Source organism: Drosophila albomicans, chromosome 2R, assembly GCF_009650485.2.
Source record: "Drosophila albomicans strain 15112-1751.03 chromosome 2R, ASM965048v2, whole genome shotgun sequence".
Taxonomy (NCBI): domain Eukaryota; kingdom Metazoa; phylum Arthropoda; class Insecta; order Diptera; family Drosophilidae; genus Drosophila; species Drosophila albomicans.
Window position 1 is genome coordinate 20617289 of NC_047631.2, and position 21998 is coordinate 20639286.

General features: G+C 39.5%; 3 protein-coding genes across 6 annotated transcripts in view; 1 reads left to right on the plus strand and 2 right to left on the minus strand.

Moving 5' to 3' along the window:
* Positions 1–102: 102 nt before the first annotated feature.
* On the minus strand, positions 103–905 carry LOC117575087 (endocuticle structural glycoprotein SgAbd-9). The gene is made up of 3 exons (XM_034259184.2): positions 796–905; positions 417–544; positions 103–351 (listed from the first exon to the last, which is right to left on the minus strand). Exons 1-3 carry the CDS (start codon positions 856–858, stop codon positions 126–128), a joined length of 417 nt encoding a protein of 138 aa, XP_034115075.2. The 5' UTR covers positions 859–905; the 3' UTR covers positions 103–125.
* Positions 906–2931: 2026 nt separating this feature from the next.
* LOC117573590 (uncharacterized) lies at positions 2932–4362 on the plus strand. Its single transcript, XM_034256885.1, has 3 exons — positions 2932–2989; positions 3055–3339; positions 4196–4362. Exons 1-3 carry the CDS (start codon positions 2932–2934, stop codon positions 4360–4362), a joined length of 510 nt encoding a protein of 169 aa, XP_034112776.1.
* The window catches only part of LOC117573595 (probable serine/threonine-protein kinase DDB_G0267686), a 39567-nt gene continuing 20963 nt past the window's right edge, over positions 3395–21998 (minus strand). Inside the window, exons 2-4 of one of the 4 annotated variants that reach the window (XM_052006446.1) lie at positions 20522–21068; positions 19831–20428; positions 3395–4784 (exon numbers count right to left, since the gene is read on the minus strand). In XM_052006446.1, the coding sequence (XP_051862406.1) occupies positions 4365–4784; positions 19831–20428; positions 20522–21068 (1565 nt within the window). In that variant the 3' untranslated portion in view covers positions 3395–4364. Of the gene's footprint in view, positions 4785–18997; positions 19167–19830; positions 20429–20521; positions 21160–21998 lie in introns of those variants that run through there. The other 3 variants (XM_052006447.1, XM_052006444.1, XM_052006445.1) reach the window with 3 other exon arrangements.

The following is a 21998-nucleotide window of genomic DNA, read 5'->3' on the forward strand; positions in this document are numbered from 1 at the left end:
CATTTCATTTCATCAAACCAGTTTAAAACGTACTATGTTATTACTAATAATAAATGTATTCTACAAATGGATATTGTCATTAATTCTTTTAATTTTACGTATATACATGTTTCTATCTGTCTTTCTTAACCAGCCAAAGATTTCAGATTTCCACCCGAAAGCTTGCGGTTCTTAATCATATAACGTGGCTTGTAACCATCCTTGTCAGCCGTGTACATGGTAATGGTCTCGGTATCAGTTTTCTCATCGTAGGTAGTGTACGAACCCATCACGACCAAGTGTTCTTCGGGTGTATCGGGATTCATGATAACACCGATTTCCTCCCGACTACTGCCATTGGGATCCTCCGATCTGATAGATGAAAAATGTAAATATAAGAAAATTGCTAAAAACGAATAAGATTTATTTTTACATACTTAAAACGATAACCTTCTTTGGTGGGCTCCTGGCTATAAAATTCGTTCATAAGTTTTGGAAAGAACCAGTCCAATGGGCTACCTGAGCAGCTGGAGGCCAGGAAAACCACAAGGGCGGTGAAAAGAATCTGTGAATGTGATGAGAAATAACGTATAAAGTAACTTGTATAAAGACAAGGCGTTTGATATATAAATAACACCCGTTGCTTAATTGGCATTCAATTGTCAGTTTGAAATTGCTAAGATCGCAGCTGCAACAGCTGAAGTGCTTAACATTTTAATCACTGTTATTCCATAAGAATGTTTACATTTCCAATACGATTCGATTTCACTTGCAAAATCTTCTCGCTCTTCGTCCTTGTGATTGTTGAGTACTCACCAACTTTGCAGCAGACATGTTGTTTCGAGCTGAACTTGCCAATCGACACTGACTTGGAAGCATCTCTCGATTCACCAGCAGAGATCTGCATAGAATTTTAAAACTAGGCGGCGACTGCGACTGTGACGACCAACCATAGCAACGCCGTATACTTCATAATTTTTAAATTTATTTTAGCTACTATTAAGTCAAACCGGTCCCACATCAGAGGCAGCCACAATGTTGTGACTAGTGTAGCCAAGTTGAGCTTAAGGTGCTTCGCATTGTTTTCTTCTTGTTTGAGAGTCACTCGATGAGCGCCAAATTAATTAATGACGAATGGGCTACCACCTTCGGCTAATAATCGTTACGAGGGTGGAATTGTAAATTATAATATGCCGAAATGCATGAGCTGCTCTGGGGCTACAAGAGGAGTGGACTAATTACAATAAATGTCGGCCATCAAGATCTGTATGCTGGAAAATGACATCTACAGTGCTTTGATGCAATATTCGGCATTAAAGTTTGTGACTTTCAAAACTCAAATGCTTACATTTGCAATTAAGATTGAAGTTAACTTGAAAAAGATTCAGATGACGGTTCGCATGCAGTTTGATATTCAACACATTTGTTGTTGTAATCGGGCCTTTTATATACTATTATTGTATATTCATTATGCATATTATATTGTATAATACCCTCGTAATTTTCTGCTTTAGTTAGAGATTATCGCAAACCTGTGTTCAATTTAGCATATTGAATCCGTGTTAAATAAATCATAAGCTGTTTTTTGTTCTATTTTTGATTGATTTTGGAACTGGACCTATTTTTTTTGTGAATTCGTCGAATGGTTTGACAACTTGTTTTTTATTGCATTATGCTATCATTATATAATTGTTACTTGACCTTGTCGCATGGTTATATCATCGACAAATGGAAATTTCGTTTTTTTTCTGAGAAGATAAAACAACTTTTTCCTCGAAAGCCCGTTATGCTATGACTGATTTTATTAATAAAAAAATTTAATTCAAATACATGTGCTAAACACATTCTCAATAGCTTAAATAATCATTAATGTACGCAAGAGTTCCTATCAGGTTCAGCAACTTGTACAAATGAAAAGTGAAGTCAGCTTTATTGTGCGCCATAAAAGTGTAGAATCTAATTATTTTATAATTTACCTATGATTTTGGATATTTTACCCATATATTAAGTTTCGATGTGTACATAACAATTAAGATAACAACATGGCACTGGAAGTATACTTTGAATTTGTGCAGTACTTGCCACTAAATATTGCATACTGTGCTGCATAAGCCAAAATTTATCTTTATACGAAATATTTGAAATGAGCAGCACAATACAAATACTCAAACAATTTTGAGCTGTCAAAAAAAAAAATATTCACAAGTTAGATAACGATACCTGAAACTCTTCTTTAAGCAAAGTAAAACAAATTAACATCAAAATCTAATACAAATGATAACTTGAAATTTAATTGGAATTAAAGATTTAATTCTTACCATTTTACATATAAATGTTTGTAATAATTTTTTCATGACTACAATTATTTTTTTGTAATAAATTAAAAATTTAACTTGTATATCCTCATTAATTACCAAACACAACTTTTTATGACAGGCACTGAAATCAATAAGTCAATAATAGAAGTTGCTACCTTTGCATACTTTTAGGGATGTTCACATAAATTTGATATTTATTTGTATTGCATACTTTTAGGCAACAGTTCTATGTTTTGCCAATTTAAAAACTTACTCATTGACCCTTGAACCTTGAAAGCGCTAAATTAAATGATGCATTCAATACATTAATTTTATTAAAAGAACAATAAAAATTCTAATTATATGAATTGTGATAAAATACAATGATATTCATGTCCAAAACAAAACCACGCTCTTAAGTTGATAATCCGTTAGTCGAGAGGCACGTTTCATTGCGAACGTTTAATTATAAAAGAGCTAAGATTGAGCTATGGAACAACATACTAATATAAACCAGGACAGACAAAGGCATTTAATTGGTGTACTATTGGCAATAGTAGTATGTCTTGACAGCTCCTCTATTGTCCAAGCAGCTGCAACTGATGACACTCAGGATATGGTTTCGATGCAAGCGAAATGCAATTGCTCGATTACCATGGCTTGCAGTTGCTGTGAAAGTGCTGTGGTAAACGCCATGGATATAACAAAGTCAGGTAAAACGTAAACACAATCCAGAAGTTGGCAAATAATTTGCTGCTTTTGTTTTCCTCCATTTTAGTTTGTGTGACATTCAAAATCGATCTTATTGGACTCTCTGTGGATGTCACCATCAGTTTGGACGGCGATGCAGTGAGTCAATTTACACTCGACACCAAATCGCCACCCAGCTTATGCCTGCCAGTGATATCGGACTTAACATCACTGACTGTGTGCCTCAAGATGACCATGAATTTGGCCAGTGCAACGAGCCTTAGCATTTGCCCAAATTTCTATAGCAACTACGATGCCAATCAAATCCTTGCTTATAATTTTCCCTGCATAAATGTTGGTATGGATGGTATCAGTTTTTCGTAGATTGAAAGCTGAAATTCCAAAGTTTAAATAAACACAAATGCAAATGCTTCGTTTGGATTGTTTATTTTCGCTTCTCGTTAGACATATTGTTTTGTATGCAGTTGCAGCAAAGCCAAGGAGAGTTATAGCGCAGGTTGTTTAGTGACAGCTCTATGTACAAGTAGTGCAGTTCTTATCTTAAGTCTACATCAACTTTATAGTCAATAATAATTATTGTTAGCATTAGAGTTAAGAGTTAGGATTAAAGTTATATATGTATGTCTCTAGGCTGTGGTCGGAGATACGATATAAGAGAATAGAGAAAAAGATGATGAAACAGAAAAGAGATAAAGAGAGAGAGACTTTCACTGTAATTTTGTTGATATCGTAAAGCAGAATATATTTAAAGCATAAAGTGTACATTTCATAGATAATATGCAGTGTTAAATGTAGCTGAACCCATCGTGCCTAATAATGAAAAGAAATCAAAACCCCAAAGTAGCCCCCAAAAATAGTAGCAGCGGGGCCAACAGAAAAACAAAATTTACAATAAACTTACAACTGAAGATCACACAAAGGACTGCTAAACTTAAAGGCTACACGGCTTACGACTAAGTAAGTAGCATATGCATATATGCATAGTTTAAATAGATATAGATTATCCCTAATCGATTGTCGACTGTCGATCATCGAGGATCGATCAAATATCGATTATTGTATATCAATTATCGTATATCGTTTACGTAAACTATCTAGGGATGGTGCATGCCACACTTCGTTTCTTCCTTTGCCCACAAAAACAACGTTCGTGATCCGACTAACTTCCAACGCCCTTGCCAAGTGCTGTACTCCAATTCCAATTCCAGTTCCAAATCCAACATTAGCTCCATCGCTTAATGCTCAAATGCTGCCCAACGATGTCGTCGTCGACTCTGGCGACATCGTTGATGGCGGCGGTGGCGGCGGCGGCACATCGCTCACAATCGCCTTGCACATGACCATCCTGACTCCGGCGAGGAAGTCGGTTAGGTAACATCATGTGGGTCGTGGTGGTGCCGCCGCCTTTCGCGCTGTGCACATCAATGCGGCAGGTGGTGGTGGCGGCGGTGCACTCCGCATCCTTGGCACCGGCTTCATATCCAGTTTCAATTGTTGCTGCTGCTGCTGTTGCTGTAGCGGCAACTTTGGCTGCGTCGTGATGACCTTTGGTATTGTGCCGAGACGCTTTGCCTTGGCCTGCATTACAAGATCCGCTTCGGCGCCACCTTCGGAGCTGACCGAATCATATGACGAAGGCGTGGGTGAATGTCGTCTATTGCCCTGCTCATCCAATTCACCCTCTTCATCGTCCTCCTCATCGTCCTGCTCCTCGATCATCGTGCGAAACTCCTGTATGGAGTCATTTAGCGCCCACAATTGTGACAGCAATGAGAGATCCAATTGACGCAAACCGTACTGTAAAGTAAATAAAGTATATACATATTTATTAGTACAGAGCAAAGCAAAAACGTCAGACATAATTAATATGCAACATGTACAATATTCTTGACGTGGCCACCAACGCGCGCGCTCTAATGCTCTCTGCTCCATGCAACTTTCAAAACCCAAGGCAAGCCAAAGCGACCCAACCAAATAACTGGCTCTAACTGACTCACTGACTTACTGCAGCTATACCTATAGCTACAGCTATTGCTTTAGCCATAGCTTTTGTTGTCGTTGTTGTAGTGTTTTACATTGCATTGATTGACAGCGCCACACAAGCAACTAAGGCTGACTCGAGTCGAAGACTGAAAGACTGCCTATATCGAGGCACACCCACAGAGAGCCATAGAAAGGTTTGACGTTAAACTGCTATAGACGTAGAATCCGTAGTAGGCACAGAGACCTGCGCTTTCCTCATCAAGTTTGACGCCAATAGAAATGATACTATGAAAATACTTTCTAATAATGCTATTTGTAATGCCCAAAGTTTCCTTAATTATGGAATTTCTAGCTTTTATTCATGTAAATTTAATGTGTTTATAGGAAAACTAATTGTACTCATTTAGATTAACTGCTATAAATGTAATTATTATTATTACAAAAAAGTTGAAAGTAGCTTTTCTTAACGACATGCCTTGATGGTTTTCTAGTCCTACAACTTCTTACTATGATTTGTATACTCTTTTTTATAATATTATTTTGTAATGTAATTATTTTTATCAATAATATTAAATCTTTATTATTGCTAAACCTTTTTAAAAAGAGTATTGCCGCATTTTATAGCCAATCACTTTTGCTGCTTTGAATTTTCTATTCTTTTTGCATTTCGCCGTTGCATATTTATGCCTTGACAGCGTTCATCAATCTGCCGGCTGCTATCATGGCTTGACATTTAACAGTTCAGCGGCCCGTCAAGATGACGTGACGCACAGTGTGTGTGTGTTGGTTGAGGGGGATACATGGGGGTTTTAACCTAGCTTGTCTCCTGGCCGCATAAAGCGGCCGTCGTACATTCGCAAACCGCATTTATGGCATTAAGTAACTTGACAAGAGTTCGCGGCGCGTTTGATAGCGCCAGACAGTTGGCGTTAACCCAAAACAGCAGCCACGTCTCTGAGATACCAGTTCAGCTCCAGCTCCAGCTGCAGCTTGAACGATCCATCTAAGCATATAGCCAGCCACAGATACCGAGAGAGTCCGTATGCATATTGCCTTGGCCTGCATTTCGTGGGCTTGAGCTTGAGCTCGGCAGTCGTAGTCGTAGTCGGAGTCGCAGTTGAGCTGAGTTGAGCTGACAACAAGATGCTTGTGGTCAAAATGAAAGTTCCCCCGGTTCGCTGTCGAGTCGGAAGGAAAAATCTCATTTGTCAATTAATATCGCCGCATAATATCTTGTGTGCGCAAAAAGAAAAGCAGCACAACTTTCTGCATCGCTGCCATATAGCGCCCGCCATTAAGTAAATCCGCTCAACGGCGGCAAAAAATAAAAAACAGACATACAAAACTAAACCCGCTCAAACGTTCACCCCCAACCACCGATTTGTAGATGGCGAGGATTGTGGATTGTGGATTACAGATCGCCGCCCCGCCCACTCACACACTCTTTAGCAAGGGGATCGATGCCAGCAGCATCAACGTCTCGACGTCTCTGGCTGGCAATCTGATAGCCATGAACTGTTTTTTGCCATTGCCACAGCTGCCAACTGGCCAACTGCTTAGCCTGTCACAGAGCATTTAATCCTGACATATCCACCCCACGCATTAGCCTTTGCCGTGCTTTTCTCATCATTATTATTTCCCCATAATACATATTAACAGCAGTAACAATGCTGCATGCAAATGCAATTTGATTAGCCTTATTTTTGCATATTTCAGCAGGTCAGCCAGTTTGCATTTGCACAGTTTCAATTGGCACAAAACACACACACACTCTCCCACACTCACAACGTATTTAGCTGCAGCTCATGTATGTTAATTAACGCTTAATTGGCATTAGACACAGAGGCGACAAGTGGAGCAGGTTTGGCGATTGCATTGCCACCCACGAATGCCACGTGTAGTAGCATCCTCCAATGGCACAGTTTACACACCCACAAGAAAATCGAATACGTATACGTAATTCTCTTTAGTATTGTATGGAAAATGGTTGATAGATATTTCCGCATTACTTTTTGCCCACACACATTGCCAAATCGAAGGCAAATCCATGGGCAAATATAGAGCTCTTACTATGCAATCAAATGCAGCGAGAACAAAGTTGAGAAGCAATATTGGAAAAGTCGCCGAGACCACGCCCCAATCGAGCGTGGTAAATCTGTTTGCGGAAGACAAACAGTCGCCGGGGCTTAAGTTGTAGCGCGGTCGAAACGAAGTTCTGTGGCTTCGCGGCGCGATATGAAATATGTATTGTGAAATCGCAAAACAAAACCACAATAAGAACATCGAAAAGCACGCTCAAGGTACGGTTATGGCACGGTATTACAACAAGCTGATATTGTTTGTGCCGATTTAGTTGTAGATTGAACTTTGTGCCCACCTGGCGTATGCGTAACACTCAATCTTGCATCATTTTGCTCAATGTCAGTGGAAGCAGCGTAATGCATCTTTTTCTCTTTCTCTCTCTCTGTCTATTTTGTAATTAACAAAACACTCAACTGGTTTGCTTATAAGTTTGCCTAATTAGCGTCATCTTTTTGTCCGACATTGAAGCAAAAAAAAAACGGTGACGGGGGCATGCAACTCGCCTCGCATGGCCTTGCTGTCAACGACTTGCAATCTGTTTAGTTGAATAACAGAGATTGCGAATACAATTATTTCGCCCACATACTGAGTACTTACTTGATTGTCGATCTTTAAATATAGAAATTATTGATACTAAAAGCGTCGATTCTATTACTTTCCCCTCTCCTCTCATGAACTTGGCAACTACTCGTATTACAATCACAGTTTTCAAATGCTATAAGTTATGTGAAATCTTAGCATTGATTTACAGTTTTACAGTTCGAGCAGCGCTCGTTGAAACCTTTAGAGGATGTGTCACAGTTATTTATATACAACAAGCATACAATACTCGTCGTCGTAGTGCTTAAGTCAGCACCATGAACTTCACGGATGGAAAGGCATAAGTATTAGATCGTAAATTGCAAGTCATTTGCCTGGAGAGACTGAGAGAATGAGACAACAACAACCACAACAACAATCATAGTGCCCCGCCTGTGCCACAAAAATCGCATTAATGAGTTTTTAAAGCGACTGTTCTTGAAGTTTTTTTCTATTTATTTCTTTTTTTCTAGTTTTTTTACTTTATATGCACGCCAAAAGGCAGGTGGCTTATGGCATGTGGCATAAGGCACGAGGCAGCAAAAGCTGCAGGGCTTTGCTGCGTTGATTACTCGCGGCAATCAGTGGCAGCAGCAACAGCAGCAGCAGACAACAAATTGCCAAGAGAGTAATTAAGCCCAGCATATGGCGACATTAGCCTCTAAAGAACTGAAGAACTTTCGCTGGAGTGTCATAAAAGTGCAATCGATAATGTTGAAAATTTAATTAGCCCCAAGCCAACAAATGCGTAGAACAACAGAACGGAATAGTATTATAGTTGTATATTGTATTGTTATGAACATTAGTTGTGACAATGCGACGATGCGACGAGAGAAGCCCTTAAAGTACCATACGTGTGTCTCATGTATGCAAAGACAACGGCAATAAACCAGTGGCACACACATGCGGGCCATAGTTGTTGTTGCATGCATGCATTATGCATGCGTCTATCTTTAGCAACAGTGCAACAGCAGCAGAAGCAGCAACAGTGGCAGCAGCAGTTGTTGTACGTTGTAGTGTAGTGGAGAATGCTGGGAGGGATGCCTTGGGGCGTCGGCTGCACTTCAAACATTTGTGCGTTGTGTGTTGCAACGTGAACTTTGGTGACCGCTGAGAATGCGCGCTGCAAATGCGGAAGCGCCTCCCCAGAGATAAGCTGGCCAAAAAGTTCTACTCACAACATTCACTTTAACAGCTGTTGTTGGTTGTCGCTATTGTATGCGTCTTTGCTTTAACTTAATTTTGCCAACTTTGTTGTCGATTTTTGAGGCAGCCAACACGACGACAACTTTTTGGCATTTGCATTGCAGGCTGACGACAAGACAACACAACACAACAACGACAAGGCAGTCACGCCTTTCAACTTTAGCGCCAAAGTTATAAAGATACACTACGAGAGATGCAGCTACAGATACACGAGTCAGTTCGTTGGCGACATTTTGACGTGCCCAGAACATTGTCAACAGTGGAATTTTTGTTTGCACACTTGGCGCCCTCCCTGTATGGGAAAACAAAGTGTAACGAGTTGTGTTACTACGAGTATATTTAGACACGTTGCATATTTATTGCTATTCACTCTCCAGCTTTTTGCATTTCACGCCATTCATTGGCCATTCATTTCCCAGCCCAAAACCAAAACCAAACTCCACTCCACTGCGACTCAACTCGGCACGTACGTTCCGATAAAATGTCAACGATACTTGCATTCACATCCCTATAGACCGTTCATCTAACGGGCTCATAAAGTGGCTAAGGTATATACATATGTACATACATAGTAGACAGCTCTCTCATGCTACTTAGCTGCCAATAGACGATGCATTGGTATGTCTAAAGCCACTCACAAATCGGATTGAATCCGTTTGAAGCGCATATACAATTCATTTTATATGCAAAGCGTCCCTTTTGTGAGGCGCCATTTAGACGCATTCGAACTAACTTGTATCTTGTGTCTATAATATCGATAGTTTTATTATATCGTTGTCGTCTTAGCTTGCCTTTCATCTCTAATGTGCAGCTTTCAAATCTCGTTGCCTAGTGGCATTAAAACACACATATTCCCCAAAAAATGCAAGCAGCATCTCCCAACGAGTTTCAAATCCACACGCAGCTGCCACTGGAACTACAACATAAAAGTCGCTTGGCCAAAACGGTAGCCAAAAACTGCTACACAGCCATAAATAAAACGGTCTATACAACTTTTTCTCGAGTTGTTTAGTTTTTTTTTTTTTCTTTTTTTAGTTTTGTGTCTGCTTTTTTTTTTGCCTGCAATGCAAAATTACGCAACATTTCTGTGTCTGATTCCGCACTGATTGATAAGCCAAACAAACAAACAAAACAAAACAAAAACAAGGCAGACAGCGAGAGTCAAACAAAATATACGAAAAGAGAAAAAAAAATGCCGAAACTAAACAATTTCAATAGTCAACACGCTGCAGTTTTTAGGAACTGCAGCAGCGGGCTCAACTCAACGCACAGCTAATTAAAATATCTAGCTGCTTGGGGTGTTGATAGTTTTCCAGCAGTAAACAGATTTTAAAAGAGTGCGAACATTTCAAGAGTTTGCTATATGGCTATATAAAGACCATTAAATGTTGTACTACAGTAATTAAATAATACCAAATGACACAAACAGAAGTGAGAAATATTTTTGGGTTGCATTCCATAGAGGCAGCAAAATAAAAGTAATTTTTTGTAGCTGGAAATAATCAATAAAATACATACTTGTAAGCAACAATCAAAGTTAGTAAAACGCTAGAATATACTAAATATATACTAACACCTTTCGCTGCAATCAAAGTTAGTGGAAAGCTAAAATATACTAAATATATACTAAATGCATAAAGCAAATAATAATACGAATATACCAAATAAATATACCACATCCTTTCGCTGATATCAAAGTTTTGGAAAAGCTTAAATATACTGATTACATATTAAATACATAAACCAAATATATATACCAAATTTATTCGCCTAAAGTCTTTTATTAAAACTCCTTTAGAAAAGAAGTAAGATCACGTAATTTGTGTGCTGTCTCATATATAAAGCTATTTGTCCAGTGCGTGTATGTGATTTATCTAATGGATTGTTTAGTGTTGTACTCGCAGTTGCAAACGGTAAATTTCAGTTGCAAAATATTTGCAAACTGTTTTAGCTTTGGGTTGTACCCCACTCACTAAAGCTGAAGTCGCAGTCGGAGTCGAAGCCGAGGGCAAATTAAGTGCTGTGCTGTGGGTATGTTAATCTATAGACTTGACTCGTGTACGTTGTATGTAAGGCCCCCATCATGTGAGCAGCAATTGATGTTGTTGTTACTGTGACTGTTGCTGTTGCTGTTGTTGCATGCCCCCATTTGGCATTTGCCATTTTCTAATTGCACAAATGCGCCCCAGAAGCGCTAGCGCGACCCAAACTAACAAACAACTGCAGCTAAAAGACAATCGCATCTTACGTTTTTGGGAGCTCGAAATGGGGGTGAAGGTGGAGGTGGAAGTGGAAGTGGAAGTTTTGCTGTTGCAGATCGTGAAGATTAAGGAGGCATCCACGGCTGCGTCGCATGTGAGCGCTAATTTTTGTAATTTGTGTGCAACTGTCAACGCAAGCCAAGCCACGGGCTGGAACTGCAGCTGAAGCTGAAGTCGAAGCTGAGACTGAAGCTGAGGCTGAGGCTGAAGCCGAAGCCTGTGCACTCGTAGTCAAAGTCGAACTTTCACTTGGAGGTAATGGCAGGCTGAATGGATGGATGCAGCAGCAAGCAGCTCCTTTTGCAAGTCCAATGAGAGTCTGTTTTGACTCTGTTTTGATTGCAAGCTCAGCGAATGTTTATTTGTTTGTTTATTGGCCCGAGCAACATTTAATTTCAGTCGATTGAAAACGTAATCGCCTTCCTCTCCCCCGTCTGCTTGCTTGTCCACCAAATCTGTAGAGTACTCGTATTGTGTCCACTTTGCATGTCACGGAGCTGTTTGGCTTGTGCATTGCATTTGTCAGCTTCCCATGTGCTATAAATTTGTATTAATTTTTTATGGCAGTTTTACGTGCCAAGACACGCTTTCATCTCGATCCGCAACAGACACTCTCATACACACACACACACACAAACATTTAGATTATCATTTATGCACTTATATATAATATATTTATATACATTTCATTTTATTTTATTTATTTGTATTTGATGTGCTTGGACTGTGTGACACACCTCATAAACGTGGCTCGTTGTTGCAGCCAATTGTCGGCAGCACCCGCACAGCACACAATTTGCATATTATAACCATAATATATATTACTATATAAGCTCATTGCGCCATGACGTTTATTTCGATATGTTTTTTAGCCCCCCAAAACGGAACTTGGCTTCAGTGAATCGCACATAATTAGCCACGGCGCGTTGTCCGTGGCAAGTGGAGCCCCCAAAAAGAAGGGGGACCTATTGTTGATATCCCTCGAGTCTGTATGCTTTTCTATTAGCCAACTGAACCTTCGCTTAACACCATTCTATTGTTGTTGTTGTAGTTGTTGCCACAACAGCATAAAATGTGTATCGCAAGGTTTTAAACTTTAAGCACAACTGTTGCAAAAAGCTAAAAGGCCAATATTAAAACTGTGTAGAATCGACGGCTGGCATTGCTGGCATTTAGCCAGATCAAATAATGGGCAGAAAGCATTGATAAATCTGGCAATACAATAAAGTAACATTTAAAGAAATAACTGCTCGAACATAACCGTTGCCAATCGCAGCAGGTTGCCGGCTTTTTGTTTACACTGTACTACAAAAAAAATGTATGTGTATTACAGATACAAAAGAGCAAGGCAAACAAACAATCAGGGGCGTAGTCAACAAACATAAACGGATAAGAAAAAATATTACTTTCAATATTAAAGTGTGTTTCGGTTTTAATTGCGAATATATTCCATATTGCAATTACATCATAATTAGATGTTCTTGAAGATTATATGGTAAGACACGCTTCTGGGCAATCTGTCTGCGCTGCTCTCGAAAGTTATTGTAGCGTTTCGAATGGCGGCAAATAAAATGAAAATGATGTTTTAAGTGTTTATTTGTTTTTATGTTAAGCAGCAAATAAAAAGAGATACCAAAGAAAAAGAAGAGCGAAACGAATTTAAAAGTGAATTTCACACTCAGCTGCACAAGAAGTTGGCTAAGTTGCCTAAGTTGCGATGCATTAGCCAGACATTACGAGCTTGAATATAACCAAAAACTAAAAATACAAAACAAGCAACAAGCAACCAAATGACTGCTGGCTGAATGCTGAATGTAAGCCAAGATAGCAGCAATCAGTCGTCGTCAGTTGCAACCTGTTTCCTGGCAGCAACAACATTTTGTTTTTATTTCTTATTTTTTTTTTTTTTGCTGTTGCCTCAATTAGCGTCGCCTCCAACACTTGTCGCGCAATTATTAAAAAACTTATTGAGCGTAAAATGATATAACCACAATGCAGTGACAATTTACTACAACGACAAGAAGTACAACTGAGATCGAGGCAGACTGACTACTTGCACATTTCTCAAGCAATTTACACAAGACTTTCGCTTTCATTTGCTGTTGCCTCTTTTGTTGTTGCTGTCAAGAGCTTCCTGTGTGAAAGGGCAGGAATGCCACATTCTACGCACACACTCACACACATGCAACAATCTCAATCTCAAATGTGTGTGTGTCTTATGTGGCTAATTCTGTACAGAGCTGAAAGAACTTCCCCATTTGGCTGGCAAGCTGGCTGGCTGGCAATTCCTCATTCTGCAAAGGGCATTTACATTAATCCGTTTTATTTATAGACAAGAACTTCTATAGTTTATTTTTGCAGGTGCCTCGCACAGCCAGACAGTCAGCGACTGGGCGCCCGCATTGATCATTAGCGCGGCTTCCATGACAACCAACAACAGCCAACACCATCCACATGCAACACAGACAGCAAATACAAACAACTGCAATCGCAGTTGTTAAAGCTGATTCAATCCCATTGAATCCACCCGCTGCTGCTGCTGTGGCCAGACTTTTGATTCAGACTCGCGGCCAATGTCGCAATGTCAGTGTCCAATTCATATTGTTATTAATTATGCATGCCACCAACAACAACACCAGCAACAACAAACAACGGCTGTGGCAACAACTGAAACTCGCCTGCTCCCCAAAAAGTTTGCGACCATGTGATATAATCGCAGCCGGACTTGAACCGAGACTGACATTGGTTCCATTCGCTGATTTTTGCATGATGCATGCCACACAATGTTGCGCGTTAAAGGTGGCGTTGACCCCAGACGCAAAGAGAAGAATCGTGAATGAGTAACGCCACCGGAAGGTGAATTTTTGAAAGAAAGGTGTACAGCAAGTACACATAAATGACGGCATCACTTCGAAAAAATACTTGAACCGTGGCAGAGAAGAGCGAAGAAAGAAAAAAAAGAAGCAAAGAACCATAGAACCTCACAGCGGAAGCCAGAGAAACAGCAACGGAAGCGGCGAAAGAACAAAAATATTTAATAAAAATGTAAACTTATAGCAACATATAAACACTTTAACAACTTATCGAGAAATGTTCTTTAATGACCAACAAATAGCATAGCAGCAAAAGAAACAAGAAAAATACATAACATAATTCTTAGAAATAATAGTCTGTGACAATAGAGCATTAATTTCATGTTATTAAATCAATAAGCAAGTAATGTCTCTTATGCAATCCATTAAATTTCACATTTAATATGCAGTTAACAACGGTTTCAGCCGGACAACGAAGAAAATCTCATTCGGAAAATCAAATGCAATTTACATGGTCTAAAGGGAAAGCTGAACCTCAAAACTTGTTAATTTTGAACATCCACAATTTGAGCAATAAACACAAATTAGCGATGCATTCAAATTAATATTCTACATGATTGTCATGTGGCAACTGCGGTTCACCAAAGTTTCTCTTCTCAGTAGTTGTTGTGCGAAATGTTGTAGAAAAAGAAACAATAGATAGAGAGACGCTCGTTGTTTGGAATATATGGCCTAGGGAGAAAATTAAAGAAAACTGCAAGAAATGAAATGAAAGAACGTCCGCGAGAGGCAGCAAAAAGCAGCAACAAAAAGCCAACGCGTTCAAGGCCGTTTTATGAAAGCCATAAAAAATCATTTCATGCCTTGATGCATTTCTTCTACTGGCCCTGGGTTTGGTTTGGGGTCTGTTCGTTAGTTGTTGCTTGGCTAATGCGATGCCAGCTGCTGCTGCTGTTTTTTGTTGTTCATAAATTTAATTTGCAGCCGCAAGACAGTGAAGGTAGTAGCAACACAACAACAAAAAATAACAGAGAGCACCAAAGACGCACCGCGCTCTGCACTGCCATAAAGCCAACTTATAAATTAGTTGGCTCAATTCGCCGACAACTCTAGCTTAATGGCTGCGCATGCGCTGATTAGTTTTTACTCCTGATTTTCTCCTATTGTTGCCAGCTGGATGGCAGTTAACTCTGTTTTTTTTTTCTTTAATGCATTACACCAATGTTTATTGCTTAATCTACATCGGTGCACACATTAAGCGACAACAAAAGGCAGCGAAGGCAATAATTGGGTGCAATCCGGATTGGTAATTGTGGAGTCAAGAAGCTCTTGACAGGCCCCTTATTATGATGGAATGCATGTGGTTCTCCCCTTAAAGGCCCAAGCCAATCCCATTAAAACTGGCCAGATTAAAGCGAAAGCTCATCGCTTAGGCCTAGAAATCAATTAGAGCTACAAAATAATAAAATTGTTGATGAGCATTAAAAAATCTCCAACAATATTTGCATGCCAAGTTTTCAGGTTTCTCAGCACTTATTATCTTTGGTACAGAACTTCCGGCTGATCTTTTAATCAATATGTTTACTCAAAATGTATTCATTTATCATTTTGACATAACCTGAAGCTTGCATAATAATTTGTCTCAGGTATTTTTGTGTTTTGAAAGCTGATCTAATAATTTTAACAGCCTCACTGACCTTCAACAAATGTTTACTTTCAGTTTCACATAATTGAACTAGGTGAATGAAAACGACATAAGTAATAAAATAGCAAATGACAGATTGCAAAAAAAAAAAAAAAAAATATTGTAGTAAAAATAATAATGAGAAAAAACTATAAATAAATACGAGAGTATGCGAAGGGTATCAATTTCTTTGCGCTTTAACGTTACCGCTTGCTGGAATTGAATTGAACAATTGAAAGCCAAAGCGGCCAACTAACATAATTGCAGCACACACACACACACACACACACAGATGAATTGATTGGTATGTGTATGTGTGTGTGTGATACACACCCACCAACAGTTCACAGCTTGAATCGTTAATCATTCAACCGCAACATTTTGCAAAAACAAAGGAAAACTAACCCAAGCCAGGCGGCTGAGGCGGCGGCGCGTAATTGTAAGCCGAGTAAATTTAAATGTTTATCCATGAGCCACACCAACAGACTAACCCGCTGCTAATCGACACTCTTAACACTCTAACTCAATTCATAATTTTATAGTTGAGTCAATTAAATATTATTTACAGTTTTGTGCGAGCACAAAAAGAAAGCAAACTATGAACATTCCTCATTACAAATGCATAGCACCTCAAGTGTAGGGTATTCAACAAAGTGCTTGGGCAAAAACAATGACCAATTACTGTGTCATTGGGTGTGCAAGCGTTGGCGTTGGCGTTAGCGTTGTCCGGCCGCGGCGTTTGCCTTTAACTTCGAATTGACTTTGAGCGCGTGAAATTAGTTGGAACAGCAACAACAATAACAACAACAACTGGAGCGTAATTGGTAACAAGACACAGACACACACACACGAGCAGCGATTGTAATTTAATTGTATCGACCAACAGGTAACAGGCAACAGGTAAAAACGTTTAACTCGTTGTAATCGAGGGGTAACTTGGGATCTGCAAAATGGCAGCCCAGCCCACAGATGAGGAGGCCTGACCCAAAAAGCCCCCAAAAATCGAAATCGAAAACGAAAACAGAGCGACAAATGTACCACACAAAATAAAAAAATAAATGCTTATTGCACAACCGGCATGCAAATTGCCAAAATGGCTTAAATGCTTAATGTGCTAGTCGTTGTACTTGCCACAAACAAAATTGGCGCCCCAAAACGGAGCACAAAAAAGGCCAAAATCTATCGAGTATTGCTCGCTCTTTGTGTCAGAAGTCTAGATGTGTATTTGGAGCTTTACAAATGGAGCCAAATCGTGGCCGCTCCTTGCCTACACAAACACACATATATACACAAACAAACACACCACTGAACCACTAAAGTCGCGCCACAATTGTAGTTTTGTTTTAGTTTTACACCTACGCCTAAGCGAAAAAAAAGCATTAAACAGGTTCTTTTTTCGTTCGCAAAAGGTCGCCAAGGCATAGCACAAAATGTGAAAGGTTTGGCCAGCCAGTTTAGATTTGCCAAGCCTAACAGTTAGCAATTGGCTGCCGGGTGCTAGCTAGCAATGTGGATATACTAGCTAACGAATGTGTTACCAAGATTAAAAACAAGTTACAAGTTGCATTACAAATGTGAAATTATTACGCAAGCCGTAGACAAAATTTTAATTTATTTAATTGCTGCAGACGGCCAAATTGCAAATCAACTGTCAAGCGACAAAACAAACACAAACAAAAACACATACAACAATTATTATGATGAAGCTGAGGCTTGGTCAAGAGCAAGACATCAACCGAAACCAAAACTAAACGTTTGGCAACACACAAACAGGTGGCAGCCTCAAAAAAATTGAAAAAAAAAAAACGTGTCACAATTCCATGTGCGAATCGTGAGCATGATCGTGATCAGAGTATCAGCCACAAAATGCTGTGCATAAACTGGAAACCCAACAGAGTCTAACATGTGAACAATTTTAACTATTCGAACATAGAGAAGAAGAAAAAAAAACGGATGTCTTCAAGTAGTCGCTACAGATACAAATTGCCTTGACTGTCATACGCCATGAATCTTAAATCAGTTAAGATACTACCGCAAAAGATCTTATCTCGGCTAATTTCAGAATGTTTTCATGAATTTCTGAAATGGGTTCACAACTTATGCTTAATATTCATGGGATTATCTTAATGATCAGACAGATTCTGAATTGATTATGCCAGCTGCCGAGTGAAGTATCTCTCTCTCTCTCTCTCTCTCTCTCTTTTCACTGAATGTATCTTTGGTGTTGGATTTTCTCTCGTTGTCGGTTAAATTTCTATTTCGTTGTTGATGCATTGCAATTATAAAACTGACTTAAAACGACATTTGCTCATCAGAGTGATCCCCATGCTCGGGCTTCCCCTCTTCTATTTTCCCCCCTCTAACAACACCAAGTCAAATGAATACATTTGAATGAAGAGCCTATCGCCGAAATGAGCGTTGTGCTTGCGCTTTCAACTTTGACAAAGTGTTTGGCACCGTGGCTAAATGTCAGCGTCTCTTGCACTCTTCCTCTCTGGCCCTCATCATCCGCTTCTCCATTTCATCGGCCAGCGAAAAAAAAGCATTAAAGCCAAAGGCCGACACATTGCTTGGGGGCAATCTGACGGTGCTGAGGGGGGGCAAGCTGTTGTTGGCTTTTGAAATGCTAAGATAATTGCTTTGCCAATTTGACTTAATGAATTAAAGCTGCATTTACATTTCGCTTTGTTGACCCAACGCGCTGACCATTTGAATGCTTTATGGCCATTTATATCAGCTTAGATGGGCGACAATGTCAAAGTTTAGAGTTGGGGTGAGCTTATTTAATGCCCTGAAATATTCATGAACTTCGCGACCAAACCGAAAGTTGTTTTCACATTGTCGAGGGATTTACAATACTTTCTTTTCTACTCATTTACAATACGTAGAAGTGCACTCTTGTTCGCATTTACAATCACAAGTAAAAATGTGTGTGATAGACACACATTTTGCTGCAGCTGGTCAGAAAGACGATCACGTGCAAAAAACAGAATCGTATCTGGGTGGGGTCTCTCTTCAGTCTCTAACTGTCTATGCGCTGCCTGCCATCATCATCAGTCAAGTCGAAGTCGAAGTCAAACTCGAACTCAACCAAAAAAATTCGTAGAAAGCTGCGCCCAAAATGCAATATTGTTGTTAAGCATAATGTGAAAAATGAACTAACAAAAGATTCCAAGTACTCACACACACACACATACACAAAGGCGAGTATCTATGAAAAATGTGCAACCGAATTGTGAAGAATTTTCAACAGTCAATTTAATTTTATTTTGTGAAATTGCTATTGGAATTCAAGTGCCGACAGCCGGCACATATAAATACGAGTATTCATGCATATACACATACATACATAGTATATCTGAAATATATTTATTGAATTTATCATCAAATGTTGAACCCCTCAAATCATTTCCGTTGGGTTGTCGTCGTAGTATTTTCTCTTTGATTGTATGATAGAGCTGGCTGCCAGCAACGGGTAACAGAATTTCTTGGCTTCATTTCATATGCAAATGACGCGCCCCGAAAGTGTGGAGTAGCACAATACCAATACACAACGATGATCAAAAGAAGACTGTGGAAAAAACGCTGACGATGTAAGTCAAAATTTAAATACTCTGCTAATATCTAAAATAGTGAATTGTCCCAATTTGAGTCTGAGTTCAGTTACACCCAATATCAATTATAGTATTAAAAACTACACTGCTAATGGAAGTCTCTTTAACGAATATTAAAGTAATTGTAGTACCAAATATTATTCCCTATTTAAATATAATTCCGTATAGCAAAGAGATGAGCCAGAGTAACTAAGGCCTTCAGGCTATAGTACTAAATATAACCCAATTCACTTAGAGGGACTAAAGTTTGATTAAAGTTTTACCTATAATTCTACTTTGATTAACTTTAAATCTATTAATTTTAAAAATGAAAAATATCTCTGATTAAATTTAAATAGTTAAAAGTTTCCAATTTGTGGTCTTAGTCATATGAAAAAATTCATTTTCTACTGCGGCAGTTTCTATAATAATATAATCCTATAACTATAATCCTATCAACATCCACTAAAACTGGCTTTCTTAGAATTAAGTTTTCTGCATTTTTTTCTTACTTTCTTCAACAACTTGTGAAGCTTATAGAAAGATCTTGCTTTGGCTGCCTGAGTAATGCATGTTGTTTGGTTTTATCATAGAGTATACATTGATATTATATCCCCAATTGCAGGTGGGCAATCAACTTACCATTTCCTTTCGCAGCGTCGCTATCTGCGCGTCCAAAGTGCTGCCCGTTACATTGATTTTTGCAGGTGAGCTTGTCACAGTTGTTGTTGTTGTTGTTATTGCTGTTGCTTTCGTGTTGTTTTCCTTTTCATTTGCATTGGAAGTCACCGTTGTTGCTGTCGTTGTGTTTGCTGTTGTTGCTGTCGATGTTGCTGCTGCTGTCGATGTTGCTGTTGTGGCTTTTGTTGTTGCTGCTGTTGCTGCTGCTGCTGGTGTCGTTGTTGTTGTTGACTCTGCTAAAGCTGGCGCTGATTTATCGTTTGCATTCTCTTTAGATGTCTGCTTATCGATGTTGTTGTTGTTGTTATTACCGCTGATGCTGTTGGTGTTGTTGTTGTTTTTGTTATCACTAACTTTTTGGCTTGCTAATTTGTTGCCGCTCTCATTCTCCTTATTATTGTCATCGTTGTTGTTGTTGTTCTTGTTGCTGTTATTGTTGATGCTCTCCAGCTCCTGCTGTACTTCCACATCACTCAAGAGCCCCGAATCCGAGCCAAGCAACTTATTGAAGCCGCTCAAAGATTTAGGCAAAGGCGGCAGACCGCTTATCGACATTCCGCTGTTGAAAAAGATAAAACGCAAAAAAAGGAAATTAATAAAAAGTCAATCTCAAGGTAAACACACTTAACGATTAGAGCAGATCCTTGCATACCTACGCTTGCCACCCAAATAGCCATAGCCGTGCCAATAACTAATGACGGGCAAATCACCAAGATCACCATCATCATCAACATCATCATTATAATGAACTTCATCGCTATAACTAGCCTGATGCCCCACATCTTGCAAGACAAGTGGCAATGTGTCACTCAGGGTGTCATCATCATCATCATTGTCATTGCCATTGTCATTGTCATTATCATTGTAATCACTGCATGTGGTGGGCGTTTGGCCACGCCCCGTGGCCGCACACCATTCCTCATCGTGCTCGTCGAACAGAAAGAAGCCATCTTGATATTTTTGATACCATTTGGCCACATACTGCGCACTCGGGGCAAATGGCCCAAACGCACTGCGGCACTCCTCGAGTATCTGGCTGGGATAGAGGCGCCGTCGGAAGCCAAACAAGATGCACTGCTGCAGCTCGACGGGCGTTGGACCCGGTATCGGCGATAGGAACAGTTCGTCCAGATCTTCGGACATTCGAATTGCTGCTGTTGTTATTCGGCGTTTGCGTTTGAAACGACTTAAGACATTAGCTGTGAATTGCAGTAGCAGTTGGACACGTTTGTTGTAAAAGTCTATTTCAAAACATTAATTTTTTTTACACAAATCATACAAAATGAGTGAAAGCCAGTTTGCGAGAGCGTGAGACAAAGAAAGAGAATACTTTGAGATCATAATCAAAAAAACACAATAACGAGTAACACAAACAAAAAGAAAAGTAAAGTAAAGGAGCGTAGAACAATTTTTAGGTGTTAGCGCAAAGTGTGAAAATTGTTGTGGCCAAGAAGCGAATATTGCGGACCGGGCATTAATTCAAAACGATAAGCTGACAACAATGACATTTCAATCTCTGCTATTAGGCACAGTCAGATACACACATACACACAGAAAAAAAAAAAAACAACGAGACACTTAACTCGGCTTAGAAACCAGTAACCAAGGCCAGCAGCTATTTCTGAAGTAGATCTGCTGCCACTGGCAGGCGAAGCTGGTAAGCCACTTGCATATGGCCAGTTTTTGGGCTGGTTTTCAATTTGGAGAGGAAGCAGAGGGAAAAACTATATATTTCAAAATTCAATCACATGTGATACGCTATAGATACATATCTTGGTTGATATTAAATATATAGCATGGTAGTAGAATAACAACAACTTTATGTTGCATTGTCGCCGGTTGCATTCCACTTGAGAATGCCAACAAACAAGTCCGCAACAAGTTGCATCAAAGGCCATAAAGTCAGTCCGAGGCAAGAAATAACACACATATATACATTGTCAATGCACGAAACGTTTAGCTTGAGATACACTTTGATTGTTGCCACGCAGCCAGCTTTGAAACTGACCCAATTGCTGGGCCAAATGAAAATTGGCTGTTAGAACAGCGTTTAAGCACTTAAAGACAATCTCGTTTAACGGTAATCGCTGCCTTTATCGTTTTGTTCGTTTTGTTTTTTCATTGCATAG

Bases quoted from the DNA above. Each gene is read 5' to 3' on its own strand.
- LOC117575087 (XM_034259184.2), bottom strand. From the start codon at position 858: ATGCTTCCAAGTCAGTGTCGATTGGCAAGTTCAGCTCGAAACAACATG. The intron at 545-795 runs GTGAGTACTCAA...TCACATTCACAG, and splicing joins ACATGTCTGCTGCAAAGTTG to ATTCTTTTCACCGCCCTTGT. The intron at 352-416 runs GTATGTAAAAAT...TTCATCTATCAG, and splicing joins AAAGAAGGTTATCGTTTTAA to ATCGGAGGATCCCAATGGCA.
- LOC117573590 (XM_034256885.1), top strand. From the start codon at position 2,932: ATGGCTTGCAGTTGCTGTGAAAGTGCTGTGGTAAACGCCATGGATATA. The intron at 2,990-3,054 runs GTAAAACGTAAA...CCTCCATTTTAG, and splicing joins CATGGATATAACAAAGTCAG to TTTGTGTGACATTCAAAATC. The intron at 3,340-4,195 runs GTTTTTCGTAGA...TTCCAATTCCAG, and splicing joins TGTTGGTATGGATGGTATCA to TTCCAAATCCAACATTAGCT.